Source organism: Oryzias latipes, chromosome 16 (genome assembly GCF_002234675.1).
Source record: "Oryzias latipes chromosome 16, ASM223467v1".
Lineage (NCBI taxonomy): Eukaryota > Metazoa > Chordata > Actinopteri > Beloniformes > Adrianichthyidae > Oryzias > Oryzias latipes.
In genome coordinates, this window is record NC_019874.2 from 20,077,182 (window position 1) to 20,099,299 (window position 22,118).

The 22,118-nt window shown below is 40.7% G+C and overlaps 3 protein-coding genes across 5 annotated transcripts; 1 reads left to right on the forward strand and 2 right to left on the reverse strand.

Annotated features, from left to right (window-relative positions):
- Positions 1-1,367: 1,367 nt before the first annotated feature.
- phc1 (polyhomeotic homolog 1) lies at positions 1,368-8,469 on the forward strand. 2 transcript variants are annotated; one of them, XM_011485421.3, is made up of 14 exons: positions 1,368-1,507; positions 2,069-2,187; positions 2,272-2,382; positions 2,474-2,536; positions 2,629-2,782; positions 4,991-5,173; positions 5,274-5,972; positions 6,060-6,192; positions 6,266-6,444; positions 6,537-6,600; positions 6,681-6,768; positions 6,906-7,056; positions 7,327-7,555; positions 7,625-8,469. In XM_011485421.3, the coding sequence occupies exons 2-14, from the start codon at positions 2,168-2,170 to the stop codon at positions 7,774-7,776; spliced, it is 2,226 nt and encodes a 741-aa protein (XP_011483723.1). In that variant the 5' UTR covers positions 1,368-1,507; positions 2,069-2,167; the 3' UTR covers positions 7,777-8,469. The 2 variants fall into 2 exon arrangements, with proteins under 2 accessions (XP_011483723.1, XP_011483722.1); XM_011485420.3 differs by having other exon boundaries at positions 2,642-2,782.
- LOC101171107 (tyrosine-protein kinase STYK1) lies at positions 8,466-14,107 on the reverse strand. Of its 2 annotated transcripts, none has more exons than XM_004077965.3 (10): positions 13,736-14,107; positions 12,944-12,990; positions 12,633-12,803; positions 11,766-12,098; positions 11,485-11,666; positions 11,304-11,378; positions 10,860-11,068; positions 10,627-10,667; positions 9,288-9,384; positions 8,466-9,153 (listed from the first exon to the last, which is right to left on the reverse strand). In XM_004077965.3, exons 2-10 carry the CDS (start codon positions 12,987-12,989, stop codon positions 8,961-8,963), a joined length of 1,347 nt encoding a protein of 448 aa, XP_004078013.1. In that variant the 5' UTR covers position 12,990; positions 13,736-14,107; the 3' UTR covers positions 8,466-8,960. The 2 variants fall into 2 exon arrangements, with proteins under 2 accessions (XP_004078013.1, XP_023820230.1); XM_023964462.1 differs by lacking the exon at positions 13,736-14,107 and adding an exon at positions 13,333-13,375 and having other exon boundaries at positions 8,961-9,153.
- Positions 14,108-16,489: 2,382 nt separating this feature from the next.
- Positions 16,490-20,732, reverse strand: gstk1 (glutathione S-transferase kappa 1). Its single transcript, XM_004077966.4, has 7 exons — positions 20,370-20,732; positions 20,205-20,286; positions 18,406-18,534; positions 18,069-18,214; positions 17,850-17,966; positions 17,658-17,751; positions 16,490-17,065 (listed from the first exon to the last, which is right to left on the reverse strand). The coding sequence occupies exons 1-7, from the start codon at positions 20,436-20,438 to the stop codon at positions 17,016-17,018; spliced, it is 687 nt and encodes a 228-aa protein (XP_004078014.1). The 5' UTR covers positions 20,439-20,732; the 3' UTR covers positions 16,490-17,015.
- Positions 20,733-22,118: the final 1,386 nt, after the last annotated feature.

Consider the following 22,118-nt stretch of genomic DNA (forward strand, 5'->3'; position numbering starts at 1 on the left):
TTTTGGATAATATTCTGTGGTCTGATGAGACAAAAAGTTTAACTTTTTGGAAGGTCTGTATCCCATTACATTTGGCATAAAAGTAACATTGAATTTCAGAAAAAGAACATCATGCCAACAGTAAAATATGGAGGTGGTAGTGTTATAGTCTGGGGCTGTTCTGCTACTTCAGGGCCTGGAAGACTTGATGTGATAAATGGAACCATATATTCAGCCATGTACCAAAAGATCCTGAAGGAGAATGTCCTCAGCCTGAAACAAACTTGGGCTCTGCAGGAAGACAATGGTCCAAAACAGACCAGCAAACTCCAAGACTTTGGAGTGGCCTAGTCAAAGTCCTGACCTGAATTCTACTGTGATGCTGTGGCGTGACCATAAAAAGGCAGTTCATGCTCAAAAACCCTCCAACATTGCTTAATTACATCAATGCTGCAAAGACGTGTGGGCCAAACTTCCTCCACAGCGCTGAGAGACTCACAGCAAGTTATCGCAAATGCTTGATTGCAGTTGTTGCTGCTAAAGGTGGCCCAACTAAAAGGTAGTTTTAGGGGGCAATCCGTTTTTCACACAGGGCAATAAAGCTTTTCTCTCCTTTAGTAATAAAAAAAATCATTTGTTATTTTTTATTTGTTGTTGTTACTTGTGTTGTCTTTGATTCATATTTAATCATAACCATTGTGTTGATGATAGGAAACATTGAAGTGTGGAAAAAAAGAAAAAAAATAAGAAATCTTGAAGAGGGGCAAAAACTTCCTCACACCACAGCATTCACACAAACTGTGGTCTCATGTTTTCAGTTTATTACGATCTATAAAACAAAACAAATATAGTTGCGTTTTATCTAAAGATTTTCAAATAAAAACCAGGTTAAAAGGAACTTTGGTTTTATTTCCTTAATCCTTCAAATACCACTTTTTATGCTTGAAATATTTTGGAAAAATTCCTTTAAAAACAAAAATAAATAGCACAAAAGAGTATTTAACTGTATGCTTATAGAACTAGTTTGGTCTATGGGCTTAAAATTTCAACATTTTGAAAAATTATTCGTGCTGTTTTAGATGCAAACTCCATTTGAATACGTTGTTTTTGTGCGGATATTTACTATAAAATCATAAAGATGTTTTTAATTATCAGTTATTTACAAATGACTCCACTAGGTGGCGCGCTTGTTCCACATTTTCACCCGGTGTGACGTATCTTCACCTACTCTGTATAAAAGTTGTTGCTCCTCTCTGTAAGATTTAACGTAAGATTTTCTCAAAAATATAAGAACAAATAATAAAACTGTGATAAACTCCGTGTCTAGAAAAGAGACTGTATGCTTATTTTGTGTTTTTTCGCCGTCCGCCAGCGTAAACAAAGAAGAAGAACCCCCAGTGAAAGGGGCGGGGTCTCGTTGGAGGCAAAACCCCCTTAAAGGGTTTTCGTTCATCATAGTTCAAAATCAACATCCGAATCGCACTTTGTTGCACCTAACAGGGTACAGGACAGTTCCGTCGCAAAAGAGGTAAGTATGATAAAAAGTAAATAAAGGCCGGTTAATGGCTAACCAGTGGGACATAGTGCTTTTAAACAGCTGCTAACGCTAAACAGTTAGCCGGGCGGCGGTGCATCCTCTGTTACTTTTTTAACGTATCCATAGATGGTCCTCAAAAAGTTACCAAACATACTTCAAGTACAAAGAGAAAATCTTTTACTCTTATTTTGATGGTTTAAGCATGAAAAATAAATAAATAATATATATATACTGGAGATTTGAAAGGATGTTAAAACTAGCTAGCTTTCAATGTTTTTAACATCTCCTTTATTCTTTAATAATTAGCGTAAATTCTGGACAACGTGGAAACGTTTGTGTCCCTCTGTCGTTGAAGTTTTGCTGTCGGATAAACTTCTGGTGTGTCTTAAAAAAAACTATTTAGGTCCTTCCTTTTCCAAGTTTTAGCTCTTTGCGAAGTCCTCTTTGTTTTTCAGCTTTTATTTTGAAAATTGGCCATATAGTAAAAAAAAAAAAAAAATGTTATTTGTTTTTAAGGCTTGTAATTGATGGAAGTTCTTTTGGTTTTTGCAGCAAACATGGATGCAGGAGAAGACCAAAACCCAAACACCAATGGAAATCCTCAAACAAGTGGGAACTCCCGAGCACCTCAGATAGCCCACATGTCTCTGTATGAGAGACAGGCTGTTCAGGTGATGGCTGCACTGATCCACTATGCTTTGAAATACATGCATAAATAAAACAAATCAGCAATATCTTTGGACTTTACTTTAAAGGCTCTTCAAGCGCTGCAAAGACAGCCTAATGCAGCTCAGTATTTCCAGCAGCTCATGCTGCAGCAACAAATCAACAACGCCCAGCTCCAAAATCTGGCCGCCGTGCAACAGGTAATCAAACATTAACTTTTGACATAAACCTTGTGCACAAACAGTGTGTGTAAAACCCAAGATTTCTCCCCTTTTTTCACAATTGGACCAGGCCACGCTTGCAGCAAGTCGCCAGTGTAACACTCCAAGTAACAGCGTGTCCCAGGTTCCCACTGTAAGTTTAAGTGTTCTAGACGTGACGGGTGTTTGTATATAGAATGCTTTTTTGTTGTTCGGTGTGTGGCTTGTGTTAGCCGTGAATGGCAGTCTGTCACTGCAGGTTAATCAAAGCGCCACATGTGGAGGGACAATGAGCAGCCCGCGGGCGCACGGTCCAGCCACCTCTGCAGCAACGACGGCTCTCAACCAGTCAGTGCTGCTGGGCGGAAACTCAACCGGACAGGGGCAGATGTATCTCAGGGTACGTTCAAATATACACTGTGTTAGTATTTTCATGATATTGTTTAAAGAACACCCTGAAGAAAATCGTGTTTTTTTTAAAATATATATATATATTGTTATTACAGTAGAGACCAAAAGTTTGGACACACCTTCTCATTCAAAGAGTTTTCTTTATTTTCATGACAATGAAAATTGTAGATTCACACTAAAGGCATCAAAACTATGAATAACACATGTGGAATTATATACATAACAAAAAAGTGTGAAACAACTGAAAATATGTCATATTGTAGGTTCTTCATGGTAGCCTTCTTTTGATTTGATTACTGCTTTGCACACTCTTGGCATTCTCTTGATGAGCTTCTAAAGGTAGTCACCTGAAATGTTTTTCACTTCACAGGTGTGCCCTGTCAGGTTTAATAAGTGTGATTTCTTGCCTTATAAATGGGTTTGGGACCATCAGTTGTGTTGTGTAGAAGTCAGGTGGACACACAGCTGATAGTCCTACTGAATAGACTGTTAGAATTTGTATTATGGCTGGAAAAAAGCAGCTACATACAGACAATTGAGTGGCCATCATTACTTTAAGAAATGTAGGTCAGTCAGTCTGAAAAATTGGGAAAACTTTGAAAGTATCCCCAAGTGCAGTCACAAAAACCATCAAGCACTACAAAGAAACTGGCTCACATGTGGACCGCCCCAGGAAAGGAAGACCAAGAGTCACCTCTGCTGCGGAGTATAAGTTCATCCGAGTCACCAGCCTCAGAAATCACAGGTTAACAGCAGCTCAGATTAGAGAGCAGGTCAATGGAACACAGAGTTCTAGCAGCAGACACATCTCTACAACAACTGTTAAAAGGAGACTGTGTGAATCAGGCCTTCATGGTAGAAAATCTGCCAGGAAACCACTGCTAAAAAAAAGGCAACAAGCAGAAGAGACTTGTTTGGGCTAAAGAACACAAGGAATGGACATTAGACCAGTGGAAATCTGGGCTTTGGTCTTATGAGTCCAAAGATGTGTCTTTGTGTGATGCAGAAAAGGTGAATGGATGGACTCTACATCCCTGGTTCCCACCGTGAAGCATGGAGGAGGAGGTGTGATGGTGCCTTGCTAGTGACACTGTTGAGGATTTAATCAAAATTGAAGGCATACTGAACCAGCATGGCTACCACAGCATCTTGCAGCGGCATGCTATTCCATCCGGTCTGTGTTTAGTTGGACCATCATTTATTTTTCAATGACCCCAAACACTCCTCCAGGCTGTGTAAGGGCTATTTGACCAAGAAGGAGAGTGATGGGGGGCTGCGCCAGATGACCTGACCTCCACAGCCACCGGACCTGAACCTAATCAAGATGGTTTGGGGTGAGCTGGACCGCAGAGTGAAGGCAAAAGGGCCAACAAGTGCTAAGCATCTCTGGGAACTCCTTCAAGACTGTTGGAAGACAATTTCAGGTGACTACCTCTTGAAGCTCATCAAGAGAATGCCAAGAGTATGTAAAGCAGAAATCAAATCAACATACGGACATATGACATATTTTCAGTTGTTTCAAACTTTTTTGTTCTGTATATAATTCCACATGTGTTATTCATAGTTTTGATGCCTTTAGTGTGAATCTACAATTTTCATTGTCATGAAAATAAAGAAAACTCTGAATGAGAAGGTGTGTCCAAACTTTTAGTCTGTACTGTAATATATATATTGTTTTCATTTTGATCCATCCATTTGTAGACGAATAGATCCATGTTTGTTTTCGTCTTCCTCGTCTGAGCTTGCTTCTGGATAGCTCCAATATTGCTCCCCAATTTTGTTGCACCGGTAAAGTTAGGTTGGGGTTGTGAGGGGCTGTAAGCAAGCAGGAGAGTGTGTAAATCCATGGAGGATGGGAAGTGGGGGCAGGCTTACTTTGTGCTGACAGTCCCGCTCACGACTCAGAGGTGACTTTCTGATGAACCCCTGTTGCTCTGCAGAAACTATGTCTTAGAAAACTACAGAGGTTTTTTGGTTTTGGGTTAAAATGACAATCATAATTTATAAATCACTGGGAACGTTATTAAAATAGCTCAAAAGATGATCGGAGTGACATTTTAAGCAGTAACAAATACATGTGTGTGTGTGTGGGGGGGGGGGGGGGGGGGGTTGTATCCTCTAATATTGCCTAACTGTGTAAGTCTATAAGAAAGTTTGTCACATCTGAGAGGTCAACCACTCCTGCTGCTTCTTGCAGGTAAACCGTTCTCTTAGGGCTCCCCTTGCCTCCCAGCTCATCTTCATGCCTGGTGCTACAACAGCTACAGTTGCAGCTGTTGCTCAGACACAACCTCAACATCAGCAGCAGCAGCAGCAGCAGCAGCAGCAGCAGCATGATGCCGTTTCAGCCAATTCAAGGGCCCAGTCTGACAATGACCAGGTCTGAGTTTTAGTACCCCAGCAGATGACTGCTGTCTGAGTTATTTAAAGCTTTCGTGCAGATATATTTCAACAGAAACTGTTGTGTCTCCATCATGTAGGTGCAGAATCTGGCTCTAACGTGTGCATCCACACTCAAAGCGGCGGCTGTCAAGTCTGAGCTTCCTGAGAAGAACGATGCTGCTGGGTTTACTCTATCTCTGCAGCAGCCACACTCATTACGCCCATTAGCTCAGCAGCAGCAGCAGCAGCAAGTGTCCAAACCCAGCTTTAACCAGCAGCCTGGCTCCAACCCAATGTCTGGAAAGGCTGGAAACCAGACTGCCATGACTGTGGACCCATCTGCCTCTGTCGCTCCGTCTTCCTCCTCCTCCTCTTCTTCTTCTGCCCTTCCTCTCTCCCAGCTTTTGCTTTCTTCCTCATCTGCTCCTCTAATTTTGGTGCCCACCTCCAACGTTGCTACCTCCACGCCGGGCTACCCAAAGGCCAACATGAACGCACAGACTCTGGTGGTGCAGCCCCTGCAACAGACCGCTTCCAGTGCAGACAAAGGTCCTGTTCCTATTCAACCCAAAGCAGCTCCGGGACACCGCCTGCCTGTGCAGCTGTCACCTCGACACCCACCTCCCATTCTCCCAGCTCCTCCTACTAACAGTCAGACCAGTGCAGGAGGTGCACATATTCCTGTCCAGCTTGTAGGAGCCAGGCAGTCCTTAACGGGAAACCCACCAGCTGGGGCCCTGCCCCAGACTCAAAGCAGCGCAGCTCATGAGGCTCCACCTAGTGGAGCTGTTGGCATAGTAAGATCTACCTCTATGATGGATGTACGTCTTTGGCTGAGACTTGGAAACCTTGTTAGTTTTTATATCTTTTATTTATTTTTTTAGACAAAGCCGGTTGTTGGTTCTCTGAAAAGGAAATCTGACTTTATGACCTTGAATGATGGGACAGAATCTTCCGATTGTGCAGCCATGAAAGATTCTGCTCCCCCTCTATCTCCTGCCCCCCCAAAAGACTCAGGTGAGTTAACATTACAGCTTCAAACAAACTGTTTTTATAATGTCTGAAAATATCATTTCCATTGTCATTTCAGCCCCTTCTACAGAGGCTCCATTCTCATCTCCCCCCATCCTGTCCTTGCCCCCACCCTTGTCAAGAGTCGGGCTTGGCGACAAACAGCGGGCGCTCGTTCCACAAGCAGTGGTCAAACCTCAAGTTCTCACTCACCTGATTGAGGGGTTTGTGATTAAGGAGGGAGCCGAGCCGTTTCCTGTGAGTGCGACGGTCACGAACTCAATTTAGACCAGAGGATGGAGGCGGTGCAGGCTTTCATCTTGGACTGATGTTTGTTCTTTGTGTGCCAGGTTGCTGGACTTCTCAAAGACAGAGACTTTGCCTTGGCTGGCCGCACGGAGAACGGACCCCCATGTAAGTGGGTTTAAAATAAAAAAAAATTGTTGTATTATGCTCCTGGGTTTTCAGAGTTTTATTTGAAATCTCATCTGCAGTATTGAAGTGTGAATACTGCGGATGCCTCGCTCCAGCCAGTCAGTTCAGAGGATCCAAGAGGTTCTGCTCCAATACTTGTGCCAAGAGGTGCGATTTAATTTATGCATCCATTTAAAAATAGATCATAGAGAAAGATTTAAGATAAAAAAAATGGGACTAAATAAAAAACATTTTTGGGGAGTTCCAGTGATTGACAGCTGCCGCCTGTGTTTTTTGACTCTCAGGTATAACGTGAGCTGCAGCCAACATTTCAAGTCCAGCAGGGGGAGGACGGCCCCGCCCCCCACACCCACAGAGCGGCACAGGGGCTCTGTTCGCAGGAGCAGCTCCAATAACAGCTACAGCAAATTATCAAACAAGCATCTTTCTGTCAAGGTGAGATCTACTGTTTAAAACAAATCCTACAAAACTGAAATGTTTAGTCCGTTTTGGCCTAAAATCTATTTGAGTTTTTTTTTTTTTTCAATGATTGTGTAACTTTTTCGACCTTTGAAGTAAAAAATGATCACATTTCCATTCACTAGGTGGAGATGGAAGATTAAAAAAGGCTTTGACTTTGAATCTCAGATGGGTTGTGCTATAATAAAAATCCCTAATCCCTTTAAAAATCTTTGACTCTCTATATCTCTGCTGCTGTGTGGACAGTGCCACTCTGAATCCAGTCACTCCGAGGACGTATCAAGTGATGGCGAAGAAGACTCTCCTTCGCTTTCCCCAAACTCCTACCACTCGTGCTCCAGAGCCGACCACAGCGCTCCTCAGTCCGACTGCTCCGCTCCTGGAAGCCTCGCTCTAGAGGGAGCTGGTTTTCTATCTGCAACTCCAGCCCAGTGGAGCGTGGAAGAAGTCTGCCGCTTCATTTCCTCTCTTCAAGGTGAGGATTCAGTCAGTCGGATCGCACTGAACATCTGCCTTGTTTTTTTATTTGCTGACTGTTTTTTAGGTTGTGAAGAGCTGGCTCCCCACTTCCTGTCGCAAGAAATCGATGGGCAGGCGCTCCTGCTGCTGCGTGAGGATCATCTCATCTCCACCATGAATATCAAGCTGGGTCCAGCTCTTAAAATCTGTGCCTCTATCAACAGTCTGCGAGAATAAGGGCTTTGCTCTCATTCCAGTGATCTTAACTCTTGGACTTGGAGAAGAAGAAAAAAACGGACTTGACTGAGATTCTTGAAGAAGGTGCAAATGCTTTTTATCTACTAAAAGCCACCAGTGCCCCATCAAAATCGCGATGGATTGTTTACTTTATAGACTTTAAATGCATTAAAAAAAGGCACTCTGGTGGATATGTGGAGCGTGCAGTTGATGCACAATTTGAAGGATTCCTCTCTTTTAATTATGACTGAAGTTATTGTCTTTTTTCCAGTTATTTTTTTACTCTAGAAGAACTACTCCATATTATTCAGTCTTCCTGTTCAAACAAACTCGCCCATCAGTGTATTTCAGAAAGAGCTTAAAAGTCCTTTTACTTTAGCCACTTGACTTAAAATCATTTCAACCATTCTGTTACATTTATTTTTGTAGTATTTTGTGCATGTATTTTTTTGTATCCAGGCTCTAAGCTCATTAAAAAAGTGACACTCAGAAAGCCTTGCATTATGGTTAGTTAGCAATTATTCTTTTTTTTTAGGATGATCACATTCATTTTGTCATGAAAACTATGTTGTAGTATTTGTTTTGTTTTAATCGACTGAATTACTTGAAAACAGCTGTTTGAAAAGATTTGCTTCCTGCAGAAGTGTTTTTTTTTGTATGCAGTACTATCAATGAACAGCACCTCTCACTTCATCTGTGTGGAGCTTTTATTTTGTAAACAAATCAGCAAGTTCCTCACTTGCCTCTCAGGAAAACGATTAATACATAAAGTATATTCAGCATTTAAGATGGTAATAAGTTAGTTCCTTCACTTCTGCAATAATACCAGGTATAAATACAAAGCAGCCTTGTAAAATTATAATCCCAAACCTTTAATTTGACATGTAGATGTATATGCTGCACATGACCCAGGCTTATCTTGTTTTTTTTTTTGTTTTTTTATATAAAATATCCCAGTTTTGGCCCTCAAAACTGATAATTGAACAGCTAGCTTGCTGTTTCCTGCAGCTAAAAAAACTTTTGTTTTTCTGGCTTTTCTATAATTACAAAATTCAAATAAAATCCTTTTGATGCCAAAAGTGTTCCTGAAAAGTTTCGAAACACTTTGGTGTGAAACTCTGCTGTTTAAAGTGCACATTTGATTCCTTTTAGTTTAGACAGATTTTTGTCTTGTTTGGCGAGGATCAAAAAACGGTGTAACTGCTGGACTCTCCATATCCGGCCTCCTGCAGGTACTCCTCTATGTTGACCGTCTTTGGCGTCTTGAGAATTTTATCGGAGGCGCTCTTTTCTCCTGCTGCAAGCTTTCGACTCACTTCAGCCAGGGGGGGTCGTTCTTGATCTTTCCACTGGCAGCAGGCTCTAATGAGAGTGTGTCTGAAAAGAGGCAATAAAGCATCATTTTTATTACTAAAGATTAGTAATAAATAATTTTTTAAAAAATGCAATGGCTTTAGTCTGTCTAGAAATACATTGTTTTAAACTGTTGTGTGTGCGTAATGATCACTTACAGGGAATTGGAGCAGTTGGGGGATTTCTTCAGACTTTTCCCTCTTTGATGAAACTGCAGCAGCTCATTAGCTGGGATTTCTGCAAACGGTGCTTCACCTGCAGAGAAAAAAAGAACAACTGATTCTTTGCAAAGAGGAAGGAGAACGTTTTCAAAATAAAAGCCATGTTTTTTTTTTAGGGGAAACAGTTATGTGAAGACATTACTCTACTTTAAGCAGCTAAATAAAACACAATACTAGTCATTTATCAACTTTTTTTTGAATTGCTGATTTGTGGACTTTAAGTGTAAACTTTAATATTAGTGAGATAACAGAAGCTTTGAGAAAGCTATAAAACTCAAAATTATTTTTGCCTGAGTGGATGACATAAAAAAAAAGTAATAAATCCATTTAATCTGTGGTTTATTTCTTTTTCCCAAATATGAACCCCTGAGGTTTCACTGGGGTGGCTGTGCAGGAGCAGGGCGGTCGATCTCTGACTGTTGGTTCGATTCCCGCCTTGCCCGCTCATGTTGAAGTGTACTTGGGCAAGACGGTGAACTCCACCTTGCCTCTGTTGGAAGGTTGGTGCCAGTGTTCGGCAGCAGAGCCGCCATCAGTGAGTGAATATGTGAATGTTACTAAAGCATTTTTGGCCTTCGAAGAAAAAGTGCTAAATACGTTTTTACTGTTCACTCAGTGAGTTTGAATAAACCAGAGATTTAAAGGAAATTGATCAGTGAGCTGACAGCAAATTTAACGTAGAGCTTTTAAAACATTTTTAGCTTTAAAATGTTTGGTTTAAAACAAACTTAAGAATTAATGAAACAAAATTTTGATACCCTTGGAATAAATCCTTTGTACATTGCACAGTTTAAAGGAGCTTCATCTGCTCTTTTTTTTGGCATTTTCACTTCGTTTTGACTTTGGTCTTTGATTTGTTTTTTCTTTTTATTTACATTATTTTTTATTTACAATTTTTTATTTTGTCTCACACGTTTGATTTTTGTTATATAACTTAAGAACAGCTTGACCTTCATTTTGGGGTTTTTTGCCATAAAGAAATGACAAAATGTACGCTCAGAATTGAGTTTTTGACTAGTTTGAGTTTCTTTGTGGCATTAATGTGTTCCGTAATGTAAGGAATAATATCTGGGGGGAAAAAAAAATAAAAAGTAGCTGGTGTTGTACTAAAAAGATGGATGTAAAGTAATGCCACAAAATCTGTTTTAAAGATAAATTACAAAAGAAATTTGTAGAATTTTTTTTTTTTAAAAAGGCACCGGTCTACCAAAGGTTAAAGAAAGTAATTTATAAACTGCTTAAAAAATATATTTGAACAGATTTGTGTTGGACTTACCCAAAGTCACCATTTCATACAATAAAATCCCAAAAGACCACCTGGAAGGCGAGGAGACGAGAACAGTTAGCCTCAATTTGTGATCATTTTATACATGGTTGAGATTGTACAAAAATGTTTACATTTTCCTCATATTTTCATCCGTCAGAGGCTCTAAATGATTAACACGAATGGCCTAAAAAAGATCACACACATGTGGTTCTAGGTTGAAAGGGAGGATGAAGAGAACGTACACATCACTGCTCGGGGTGGGAGGCTTTTTGACCAACAGCTCTGGTGCCTGCCACTTCTTCATGCTGGGATCATCCTTCTGAGTGATCCCCTTGTTCTTCCGTGTGTGAACCCCGAACAGGCCCCACAGCTTAGCTGTGTACTGCTTGCTGACGAGCACGCTGCGGGCACGGATGTTTCCATGGATCAGATCTTTGCCGTGAAGGAATTCCTGATGTGCAGAGAGACAAGGATTTGGGGAATGAGCAAACAAGTTCGTCCAGTTAGGTGTAAATGCAATGAGGAAGCTGGTTGTTTGGTGGCACAAACATTAGTACATTAAAATAAACTTGTTTTAGCTCATCAGGTGCCTTAAACAAAATTTAAACTCTTTGAGAAAATATCTGAGCTTTGTCAGTGATCCGAAGGTCAAACTTGGGGAGAGCACGTCGTTTTTGGATACTAACCAGTGCAGAGGCCACTTGTTTGGCCATGGTAAATATTCGTCTTTCAGTCATTTCACATGGAGGATCCACAAGCTCCTGGACAGATGCATTTAAATGTCAGTCACTGCAATTTCTCACACTGAAATTGAGTTTCTGACTTTGGTTTTTCGTGTTTGACGAGGCCATCACATAGCTGAGCTACCTCTCTGCATCGCCACAAGAAGCTGAGAAGGTCTCTGTTTTCCATCTCCTCCACAACTGTGACCAGAGGAGCTCGAAGGGAGACGACGCCGAGCAGCTCCGGGATGAACGGATGTGGTCCCAGCTGTGCCAGGAAGGATGCAAAACCCAGGAAGCTGTGCCTCTGGGTTGCATCGGCCGAGTCTGGAGAAAGGGAAAGGGGCATAGAGACGAGTCTGTACCTGCAGGGTGAGTTTAAAAAGATTGGCCAAATCCAGAAACAAATGCTCTTTGAATGCTCACCACTCAGCACCCGCAGCACCACATTCCTGTTTTCCATTCGGGCCCTGTAGAGGGACACGCTGCTTTCAGAGCGCAGAGAGAAGCTGCCCTGCAGAGGCGTGACCAGGTTGAAAGACTCTGGTAACCTCTGGCGGGGCAACTCTCTGGGCTGGACAATGGGAGCGAAACTGGGCTTGTAGGGCTCCGGTGGGGGGCTGGGTGGGACTGCAGGAGAGATCACAGGCCGGGTGAGAGGTTTGCTGATGAAACTGCTGGGAGGGTTGAAGGTAGAGTAGGAATTGTGCGAATCCAGGTCGATGCTTTCATGCTCTAGGACGTTGAGCTCTGGTGGAGCTGCAAAAAGAGAACAGTTTCATTAGGGATGGTCGGTACTTTCATGAGATTTTACAGAAAATGCCATCTGACAACAGAGAAAAGCCCACAGCACCTGTAGATACTGTCAACATAAAAGGGGCTCTGTGTTAATGGGTGCAAAACCGTTCAGATGATACCTTACGTTATTGCATGTACTTTTAGGTGAAATTGAAATGCTGATGAATAAATATGGTGACTCTTATTGAAACTCTGATATAAAAAAAACCTGAAAGATGTCACATATCGCCTATTCTAAGCACCAAACTCCATTTGGATCTTACTAACACATCTGTTCATTTTAAATCTCTGCACTAATTGAACTTGCATTTTTCTAAATTTAAGTTTTAAAGCATGAAGGTTTGGGATTTTTTCTAATGAAATCTGTTTAATATTTGAAAATAATAATAATCAAATCTAGTTTGGTTGAATTGAAACTTTGTAAGAAGGTGAATAGAGTAATGGAGTGACTAAAGTGGACTGTTCCTGTGTTTAAGAGGTGTTGTGGACGGGTACCATCAATGCCATGCAGCGTTCTCCTGGAGTTTGTCTTGTAGGACTTTGACCTGATTCGATCGACCTTCTCTGGGCAGTAACGCAGCAAGAGGATGAAGACCAAAGTGACCAAGAAGCTGGCAATCAGCAGGACGGGCAAAACAATCACTTCCTGCTCAAAGTAACGAATATCTGCCAAGAGGAAACAGACACATCAGTGGTGCCATCAGCCATTCTGAAAACTTGTTTGCACAGTATATGTCTTCCTGACAGTAAAAAAACAAGACTTCCACCAAGCAGTGTTGGGAATTTTGGATGTAAGTAAAACTTACCACAGAAGGTGTCTCCATTTTTGCAAGGGTAGCCTGAACCTGACATTCTGTCAAAGGTTAAAAACACAGGAAAGGAAGTTTTCAGAAAACATGTGTTATTGGTGGTTAATAACACCAACAGACATTTGTATGAGGTACATCCGCTTAAAGGAAAAAACATTACAAAACATTGTTGTACATAAAAACAAAAGGTTTGTTTATGAAAGGACAAAAGGGCATCCATGAGACTTCTTCAAAGAAAGCCATGTTGTGCTTGTAGTGTTGCCTCTACATAGAAACACGACTCTGAAAGGTGTAACTGAGACCAGAAACTTGAGGTGTCAGTCTGGACTAGAGGACAAACACAAATATTTGACTTTCAGATTTTTGTTTTTTTGAGCACAGCTCACCTGAAACAGATTAATGACTTGTCAATCAGCGGAGAATCATATTTTCAGCTCAATTATCAGGCAATAAAATCGACCCAAGCATCTTTTTCTGCTGAGTTTGGTTTGTTGGGATGACAAAAAGACAAATAAGGATTCTCATCACCCACATGATCATCCTTTTACGTCACATGTAAGGCCTCCAAACCTGTCCATCTGCATTTTCTTGAAAACATTAATGCTTACGTTGCATCACACACCCACTGAGCAAACAGGAACGGCATCGGCACAAAATGTCATGAAAATCTTTTGAATCTGACACTAAAATGAAAGGGAAACGTTTAGGAAAGAGGTCACTGGCTCCCCGCCGGTTTTTCACACAACCACAGTAGTTCAATAATAGCAGTGAGAGGTGATGAAGCTTTACCTGAAGTCCTTCAATGAACTCTTGAACCTTTGCAGAAAATCAAGCGAGTGTGTCCTGTTACTGCAGACTCATCCTTCCCTCCTTCACACCGTCAGATACTGTCCACACATGGCCTCAGTTTCTGCTGCCGCTCAGGATCTCATCCCTTTGTTTTTGTCTCGGCTGATCTGTCAGACTCAGGGGATCAATTTGCTGCTCTCAGTTCATCTACACCTTCAGTGGCGCCCTAACTCCACCCACTTCACCTGCACCCGTCCTCCTCTGCTGTTTACTCCTTGTTGTCTTTCTCGCTCAGTCTCATTGTCAGCGTTCCTCTGTGATATCAAACTATGTTGTGTCCCCAGTCTTCCTCTGAGGATTTTTCTTTTACTATAGCCTGTAATATCAGTCTTTATTTATGTACATCAGGCACAGCTTGTCCCGCCTCTCTCTTTTGTTAGGGGGAAACAGGTCCTGTCACTTTTTTGGTAATTCAGCTTTCAGCTCCTTTGTCGAGCAAGTTTAGTCTCTTTTAGCGTGGAACCTGTATGACCAACTTAACCTTTTGCCTTTTTTTGTGTGTAAGTAAAACAAAAATAACAGTTTCACAAGCTAAATTAAAAAAAAATGAGTATTATGCAAGAATTACACTGCACATCGCAAGGTTTGACTGACAATGTTTGTTACAGAAAAATCAATGGAATCTGGTAAAAATAAACACAAGGACACATCCCAAAACTTCTGCCACATTGGAATCCCTAAAGCAATTTACTTACAACTTTTTACCTTTAAACGGGAGCAGTTACATTTGATTTACAGCCAAAACTTATTACAAAAACTAAGGTCAATGCTCTGAAAATAGAAGTGAGCATCCTGATGAACAGATCTAAACCATCAAGCATCTTTAATGGGATGACTGAACGCCTCCCTAAACATATTAATAAAGCAAACACTTGTGAAAATCTACTATTCCGCGATCCAAATCAAAACTGAGTGTAAAACCAGATTGAAATCTGCCTGTGTTTCCACTAAATGAGTGTCAACTGTGGGAATTTGATAGGTGCCGGGTTTTGCTGTGAGCTGTTTCAGTGGCATCGTTTTCAATGAGACAGAAGAGCGCGCAGATGCAAGGAACAACGCTGAAACAAGAACAGCAAACCTCCAGACTATTTTTATAAGGTGCTCAACAGAAGCCCAGCACACGTACCTGTCAGAAGCAAAGCATTACTTCTCCAAGTTGGAGCTTACATTAAAGAAAAAGTTAAAGATTAAAAGAAAAGTTTCAGAAAGAACCCTCTTATTTTTAAAAAAAGAAAGGGAACCCATATCTGATCTTTTCTGCTCAATATTTTGTTCAGATTCTTGAAACAAAATGTAAAGAAATGTAATTTTTCCTTAAATACCTGCAAAAAAAGATCAAAGCATGATTTTTGAGGTTCTTCAGTTATTATTGCTTTATTTCTCTTTTATTCATCCATCTATCTTCAGACGTTGCTGAAACCCTTCCGGGGTTGCTGGAGCCTACCTTACTGTTGGGTGAAGGTGGGGTACAACCTGAACAGGTCATTAGTCTGTTGCTGCACCACACACCCACACTCTCACACCTATGGGTTATTTAGAGACGCCAATGATGCACGTTTTTGGTCTGTGGGAGGAAGCCAGAGTGGCTGGGGAAAACTCGGCTATGCATGAGGAAAACATGCAAACTCCAAATGTGGTTACCGTACTCTAAATTGTCCCTATGTGTGAGTGTGGATGGGTGCGTGATATCTGGCCCTGGGACAGACTGGTGACCTGTCCAGGATGTCCCCCACAAGGGGGGCTCTGGCAGCCCTGTGAGAAAACGGGTTTAGAAGATGAATGAAATCTGCCTCGCTTTCAATGCTTGTAGCTCCATGCTTATTTCACCGGTTCTGCTTGATGGGACTAAGAAATTTATATTATGTATAGGATGGGCGGTTCCCACAGTTCAGGTCAGCTCACAAATCTTTTACCCATGCCTATATGTGTGCAACAGAAACATGATTTTGTCACAACAGACCTTTCTTGTGTCTGCATGGGGGTGCGCTCACACCTAAAGCAGACAGGTAACAGACGTTATGCCACTTCCATGTTTGCAGTAATTACAGCTGTAACACCACTGAAGATCAGTCCTGATCAACCAAATCTTGTTAGGATCAACAAGCCTGCCTTTTGCCAATTTGCCAAAAACCCATTTGCCAAAAAGATTTCAGCCTCTGTGGTACTGCTGTTCCTTTAGTTGTTAAGATATAACAGTAACTTTCAAAACTTAATTTGTAAAAAAAAAAAAGAAGAAAAAACTGAGTTTTTTTCTGACGTTCGCCTGATAGTCCTTTCTAACAGCAAAGGATTTTAGCTTCACTTGTAAATGTGTTTCTCTGATCCTGGTCCTCAAGAAATCCCATCCTGCTTGTTTCCTAGCTACTCTTGCCCTACTTAATGTTGCGTACCTGGATCAGGTACGCAATCAGAACGCGTACCTGATCCAGTACGCAGGTACGCAGTCAGAACAAAAACACAAGTGTCTCATCCACTAATCTGCTGCTTCACCATAAATCTTTACAGCCGTTCTTCATATCCTGATATGCCCTCCTAAACCGTGTAACTATAAATCTAAACAGATTGTTCTGTCAGGTTTAAATTGACCAAAAGCTGATTCTGTTTGAAAGTAATAACCATAAATAGGCCATTGAAATGTTTTTATCAGTTACATGTATGATTTGATAACTCTGCCTAATCAAATCACTAAGCCTGTTTTCTTTGTGTAAAGAGTTTATTTGGTTAAAGTAAGCACAGAATTTACTTGAAACATTCTCAAACATTTAGGCACAACAGGTTTTACAAATACTCAAAGATTTTAAGTGATATTAAAACACACATTTTTATCATAAGAAATATAAAAAAAATGTTAATCCTGCAGCAAAAAAAAGATCTGGTTGATGTGATTGTTTTAAATAGCAAAAATATTGCCATCAGAAAAATATCCAACTTTTGCAAAATGTCATGAGGCTATTATAAAACAATCATAATCCTTCCAAAAACTACCATTTTTATTAATAGGAATTTATTGAGAGCCTTAAAAACCACCCACGAGATTATAATTTCAGAAAAAGGCTGTCAAGCGTGTTGTGCCAATCAATATCTGTCATCTTATGCAGTATTTATTAATTAAACCTACATTTACTGAAGAATACCAGATTTTTTTGCCCTAAGACACAGAAAACAGAGGACGTCATCTGAGTTTGAGAGCATCAACCCAGTGAGATGAACAATTAACGTCTCACAGTCTGGCAGCTGATTTATCAGGTTTAGGGCCCAGCCATTTCTCACCTGCAACACAGAGAAAACAGTTACTAAAAATTTACATTTGATGATACAAAAAAAGGCAGAAATCAAGAAACACAGACTCTTTCAAAAGGAAAGGTGTCTCCAAACTTTGTCCTAAAATTAATACATTTTTCCCCAAATATAAAGTAAAAACCTAGTTAAGCATTAATTTGTATTAGTAATAGTCATTTATTTACCATGTAAGCAAAACCAAGATTGGAGATAAATCTTTATAAGTTTATTTGCTGACTTCATTCAATTTTTACATTTTTCTTATCAAAAATAAATTAAAAAATTTACAATAATGGGGAAAATTAAATAAAAAAAAGAAATAACTGAATGTTACAAAAAAGATGTACATAGAAAAGCTGATTCAAGCTCATCGTATTTAATTTTTTAACCACTGAACAGTTGGATTTTTTTTTATGTTTCCTGCCTTTTTTATGTAAAGGTGAGTTTTTCATTTAAGATGTTCAAAATAAAGAAATAAAGGCATAAACCAAATGGAAAAAGTAAAGAAAAAAAACTCTTGCACAAATACCAATGAAATGAAAAGAAAATAAAGATTAAATTGAAAAAAATGCCTTTTTCTTACCAATGCAGAAGGCCATGAGCTCAAATCTGTCAGATCCAAAAAATATTTCTGGCTTTCCATCAATATGACACACAATCATGGGGAAGCCAAACGCCTGAAAAAATAAAAGATATGAGGGAAGATTTTACTTTTGTATTTGTTTTCTAATAATATTTGGTTTTATCAACAAGGAAAAACAAAAATAGAACCAACCCCATAACTAAGTGCATGCTCTGTTGTGTTTTTAAGCTTGTCTTTAATCGGCTGGGAAGTATACAGCTGTAGTGCTGCTTCGACATCACTGTCAGACAGTCCAGCTTTCTTTGCTGCCTGTAAATTTAAAACATAAAGCATGAATAAAAGTTCCTGAATTCATTTTTGAGAGAAATGCATCCAAGACAAAAAAAAAAAAAAAAAAAAAAAAGCTGTGACCTCAGACATCGATTCAGGCTGGGTAATGTCTTTATCTTCACTCCAGATCCGTCTCCACAGCTCACGGGAAACCTGCTCCACCTGCTCGTCTCCACCTGTCTCCCTCTCTTGCACTGCTGTGACAAATCGCATTGCAGACATGGAGCCTAACAAAAGACAGCAAAGAAAAAAACATTGGTATCCCTCGATTAAACTCTGAAGAAGGCTAATATTGACACAGCAATTTCACTCTGGTGTGCTGAAGCAGGATAATAAATATTACACTCAGGGCGGGGGCCCAGGGGATTGACAACTGCTCCTGTAATCAACAGCACAATAATGAAGCAGTTTTATCTACCTTTTTGGAACATGACCTCAAACGGGTCTGCTGGACACTTTAAAGGGACATCAAAGTATTTTGCCAAGCGGGTGAGGTCCTTGTCCATATATTTAAATTTGTTAGGAACCATACCAGGAGGCTTGTTGCCTGTTGGGGAAAAAGAAAGTCAGTCAAGTTTCCAGTGTCTAAAAAAACCCCGCTCCAATCATCTTCTGATCTATTTTTTGAGTGTCCCCACAGTGGTCTTTTAATTGTGATTATGCTGTTTTTATAGGTCAAATCAAAAGAACTGTCTCATTTTCTAGGATGTAGTTCATTAGAAGTTCCCCTCCTAGTTGTGGGTGGGAGTAAGCCTACCCCCGTTTCCCATCATCCCTTTTTTAAAACTCTCCTGCTAGCTTAAAGCCCCTCACAGTGGCGGATTTAGTAGTTTGGGGGCCCCAGATGAACAATAACATGCGGCCCTCTGCAGTGGTTGTATTAATTATAATTTAAAAATCTTTGCCTACAGGTTAAAACATCAAATAACTTCCTTACTGGTCCACTTTTAGACAACATCAATGTCAAGAATCCAAATGTTTTGAAACTGAAACCACATTTAAATGTTAAAGAAATGTATTGTATATGATATATATTATTTTCACTTTGAAGATGTGAAATTATTTAAATGCAGGAAAATGTTAATCTCCCACTTTGTCTTGTCAAGTTTTACTACAGAGGCATGAAAAAGTGGCATCAATAAAAATATAAATATTTTCAAAGTTACAATTTTCATGTCCTCCCTTTACCTTTCTTCTCCTTTTCTTCCACTTTTCTAATGTTTGACTTTTTTTAACCTTCTTTTAGAGTTTTTTTTTTTTATTCTTTGTTTTTCCTATGTTTTCTGTCTTCCAGCACTTTTGGAAGTTTGGCAACAAATGTCTTGCTTTCTCTTTGCCTTTTCCTCTTTTTACAGCCCATCGGAACACTTTGTTCCATTTAATTATTATTATTTTTTTTTAATTGCTTTAAATTTTCATTTAATCTCTGCCAGTGTTGCCAGATAGAGTCTTGGTTTTCCAGCCAAAAAGTAACCTAAAAAAAATCACTAGACCCAACAAAAAAAAAAACTACACCCAAATATTATCCAGCGATTAATTAATCACCCATTATTTATTATTTCCTAATTCGATTGAAAGTCCAACTCTAACAAATTTTAAACGATATTACATCCACCATTTTTGCAGTCATTCAGAGAAAAGCATGGAATAACTAATGATGGACAAAAATGTAGAGAGTCGGGGGCCCCATGCATTCGCCTACCTTGGCCCCTTACAACCTATCATTACCGGTGCAACAAAAATGGTGAGCAATAGCCGAGCCATCCAGCTGTACAGTTTTAAACTAGATTCCAGCTCAGACGAGGAAAACGAAGAAACACATGGATATTTAGTCATTTACAAGTGGATGCATCAGAATGGAGCGGAGCAGGGAGCACGTGGCTTTGCGTCACATCTACAAGCTTTATTCAATATAATTTATTCATTAACTTTTTGAATTAAAACATATAGTAGTAAATGCCATTTTGAGCTTCATTTTCTTAATATTTGTCCTCCATGACGAGAAAAGTGCTACAAGAACATGGAAAAAAAACACCATTTTCATTAGATTCTGACAAATCTGACATTTGTTGCATAAAAACTGAAGCAGCTTTATATTCCTTTTACTTCCTTCATTGATTAACTAGTGGATTTTGTGAGCGTCTGGTGACTGAATGTCCTCAGTGCTCTGGAGGATGACCTGCAAACACGCTGCAAGTTTTTCTTGTTAACACAAACCTGATCCGTGCATGACGCCTCCCAGAAAAGCCGGACGCAGTTTCAGCTCGATGTTCCACACATGTCTGTAGCGACACATAACCTGCCAGAAATAAAAACGTCAGTGGTTGTTTGGAGCTTCTTCGCAATTAGGTCAGATGAATGAGTAAAAACAAAGACAATAACCTCAAATCCCAGCCAGGAGTACGGAGACACCACATCATAGAACAACTCCACCACCTTTCTCGATGCCATCTTGCGCTCTGCTGTGTTAGCAAATTGCAGCAACGCAAACTTACTGGAAGTTAATGCACTGCAGGGTCGAACGACTCCGTTTGTTTGTTTGGAATTGAAAGGCTCACACTCAGGTGTGTCAAAGTTCAACCACGCTGGCTGACGCAGAGCGCTTCTTCTTCGTGCTCGAATTGTGGCACCGCGAGCGCGAAACTACCTGCACTGACCGTTTACTGGCCTTATATATCGAGACTGTTAACAGTCTGCAGAGCTGTCTTTTATTATTTTTGCAGTTTATGTAGTTCTAAAACGTCACCGAACTGCAGCTTCAACCGATTTGCAGTTTGCTACTGCCACCTGCTGGGTTGGAGTGTCAATTACACATAATCTTGTTTATTGGCCCCATTGATTGGACAAGAGATAATTTTCCCATGATTTAGATTTCTTCTTTCTCTTTCGGCTTTTCCCATCAGGGGTCGCCACAGCGAATCATCCTTTTCCACCTCACTCTATCATGAACATCTTCTACCCTAACGTTAGCCAACTTCATGTCCTCTGTTAAGACATCCATATATCTCCTCTTTGGCCGTCCTCTTGCCCTCCTGCCAGGCAGCTCCATCTCCAACATCCTTCTACCAATATATCCACTATCCCTCCTCTGAACATGTCCAAACCATCTCAGTCTGGCTTCTCTGACTTTGTCGCTAACACAGGCAACATGAGCCGTCCCTCTGATGTACTCGTTCCTTATCCTGTCTAACCTGGTCACTCCTAAGGAGAACCTCAACATCTTCATCTCTGCTACCTCCATCTCAGCCTCTTGTCTCTGTCTCACTGCTACCGTCTCTAACCCATAGAGCAGAGCTGGTCTCACCACTGTCTTGTACACCTTTCCTTTGAGTCTTGCTGGCACTTTTCTGTCACACAACACTCCTGACACTTTCCTCCAACCGCTCCAACCTGCCTGCACTCGCCTCTTCACCTCTTTTCCACAATCCCCATCACACTGAACTGTTGACCCCAAGTACTTAAACTCCTGCACCTTCTTCACCTCAGTCCCCTGTAACCTAATGCTTCTACCTTGATCCCTCTCGTTCAGACACATGTATTCTGTCTTACTACGACTGACCTTCATACCTCTTCTTTCCAGAGCAAACCTCCACCTCTCTAGCTGTTCCTCCACCTGCTCTCTACTCTCACTGCAGATTACAATGTCATCCGCAAACATCATTGTCCAGGGAGATTCCTGTCTGACCTCGTCTGTCAGCCTGTCCATCAGCATAGCAAACAAAAAAGGACTCAAAGCTGATCCTTGGTGTAGTCCCACCTCCACCTTGAACTCCTCTGTCTGACCTACAGCACATCTCACCACCGTCATACTTCTCTCATACATGTCCTGAACTACTCTGACATACTTCTCTGCCACTCCAGACGACCTCATACAGTACCACAGCTCCTCCCTCGGCACCCTGTCATACGCCTTCTCTAAATCTACGAACACACAATGCAGCTCCTTCTGACCTTCTCTGTACTTTTCCATCAACATTCTCAAAGCAAAAATGGCATCAGTGGTGCTCTTACGGGGCATGAAACCATACTGCTGCTCACAAATCTCCACCTTCTTCCTAAGCCTGGCTTCCACTACTCTTTCCCACAGCTTCATTGTGTGGCTCATCAACTTTATTCCTCTATAGTTGCTGC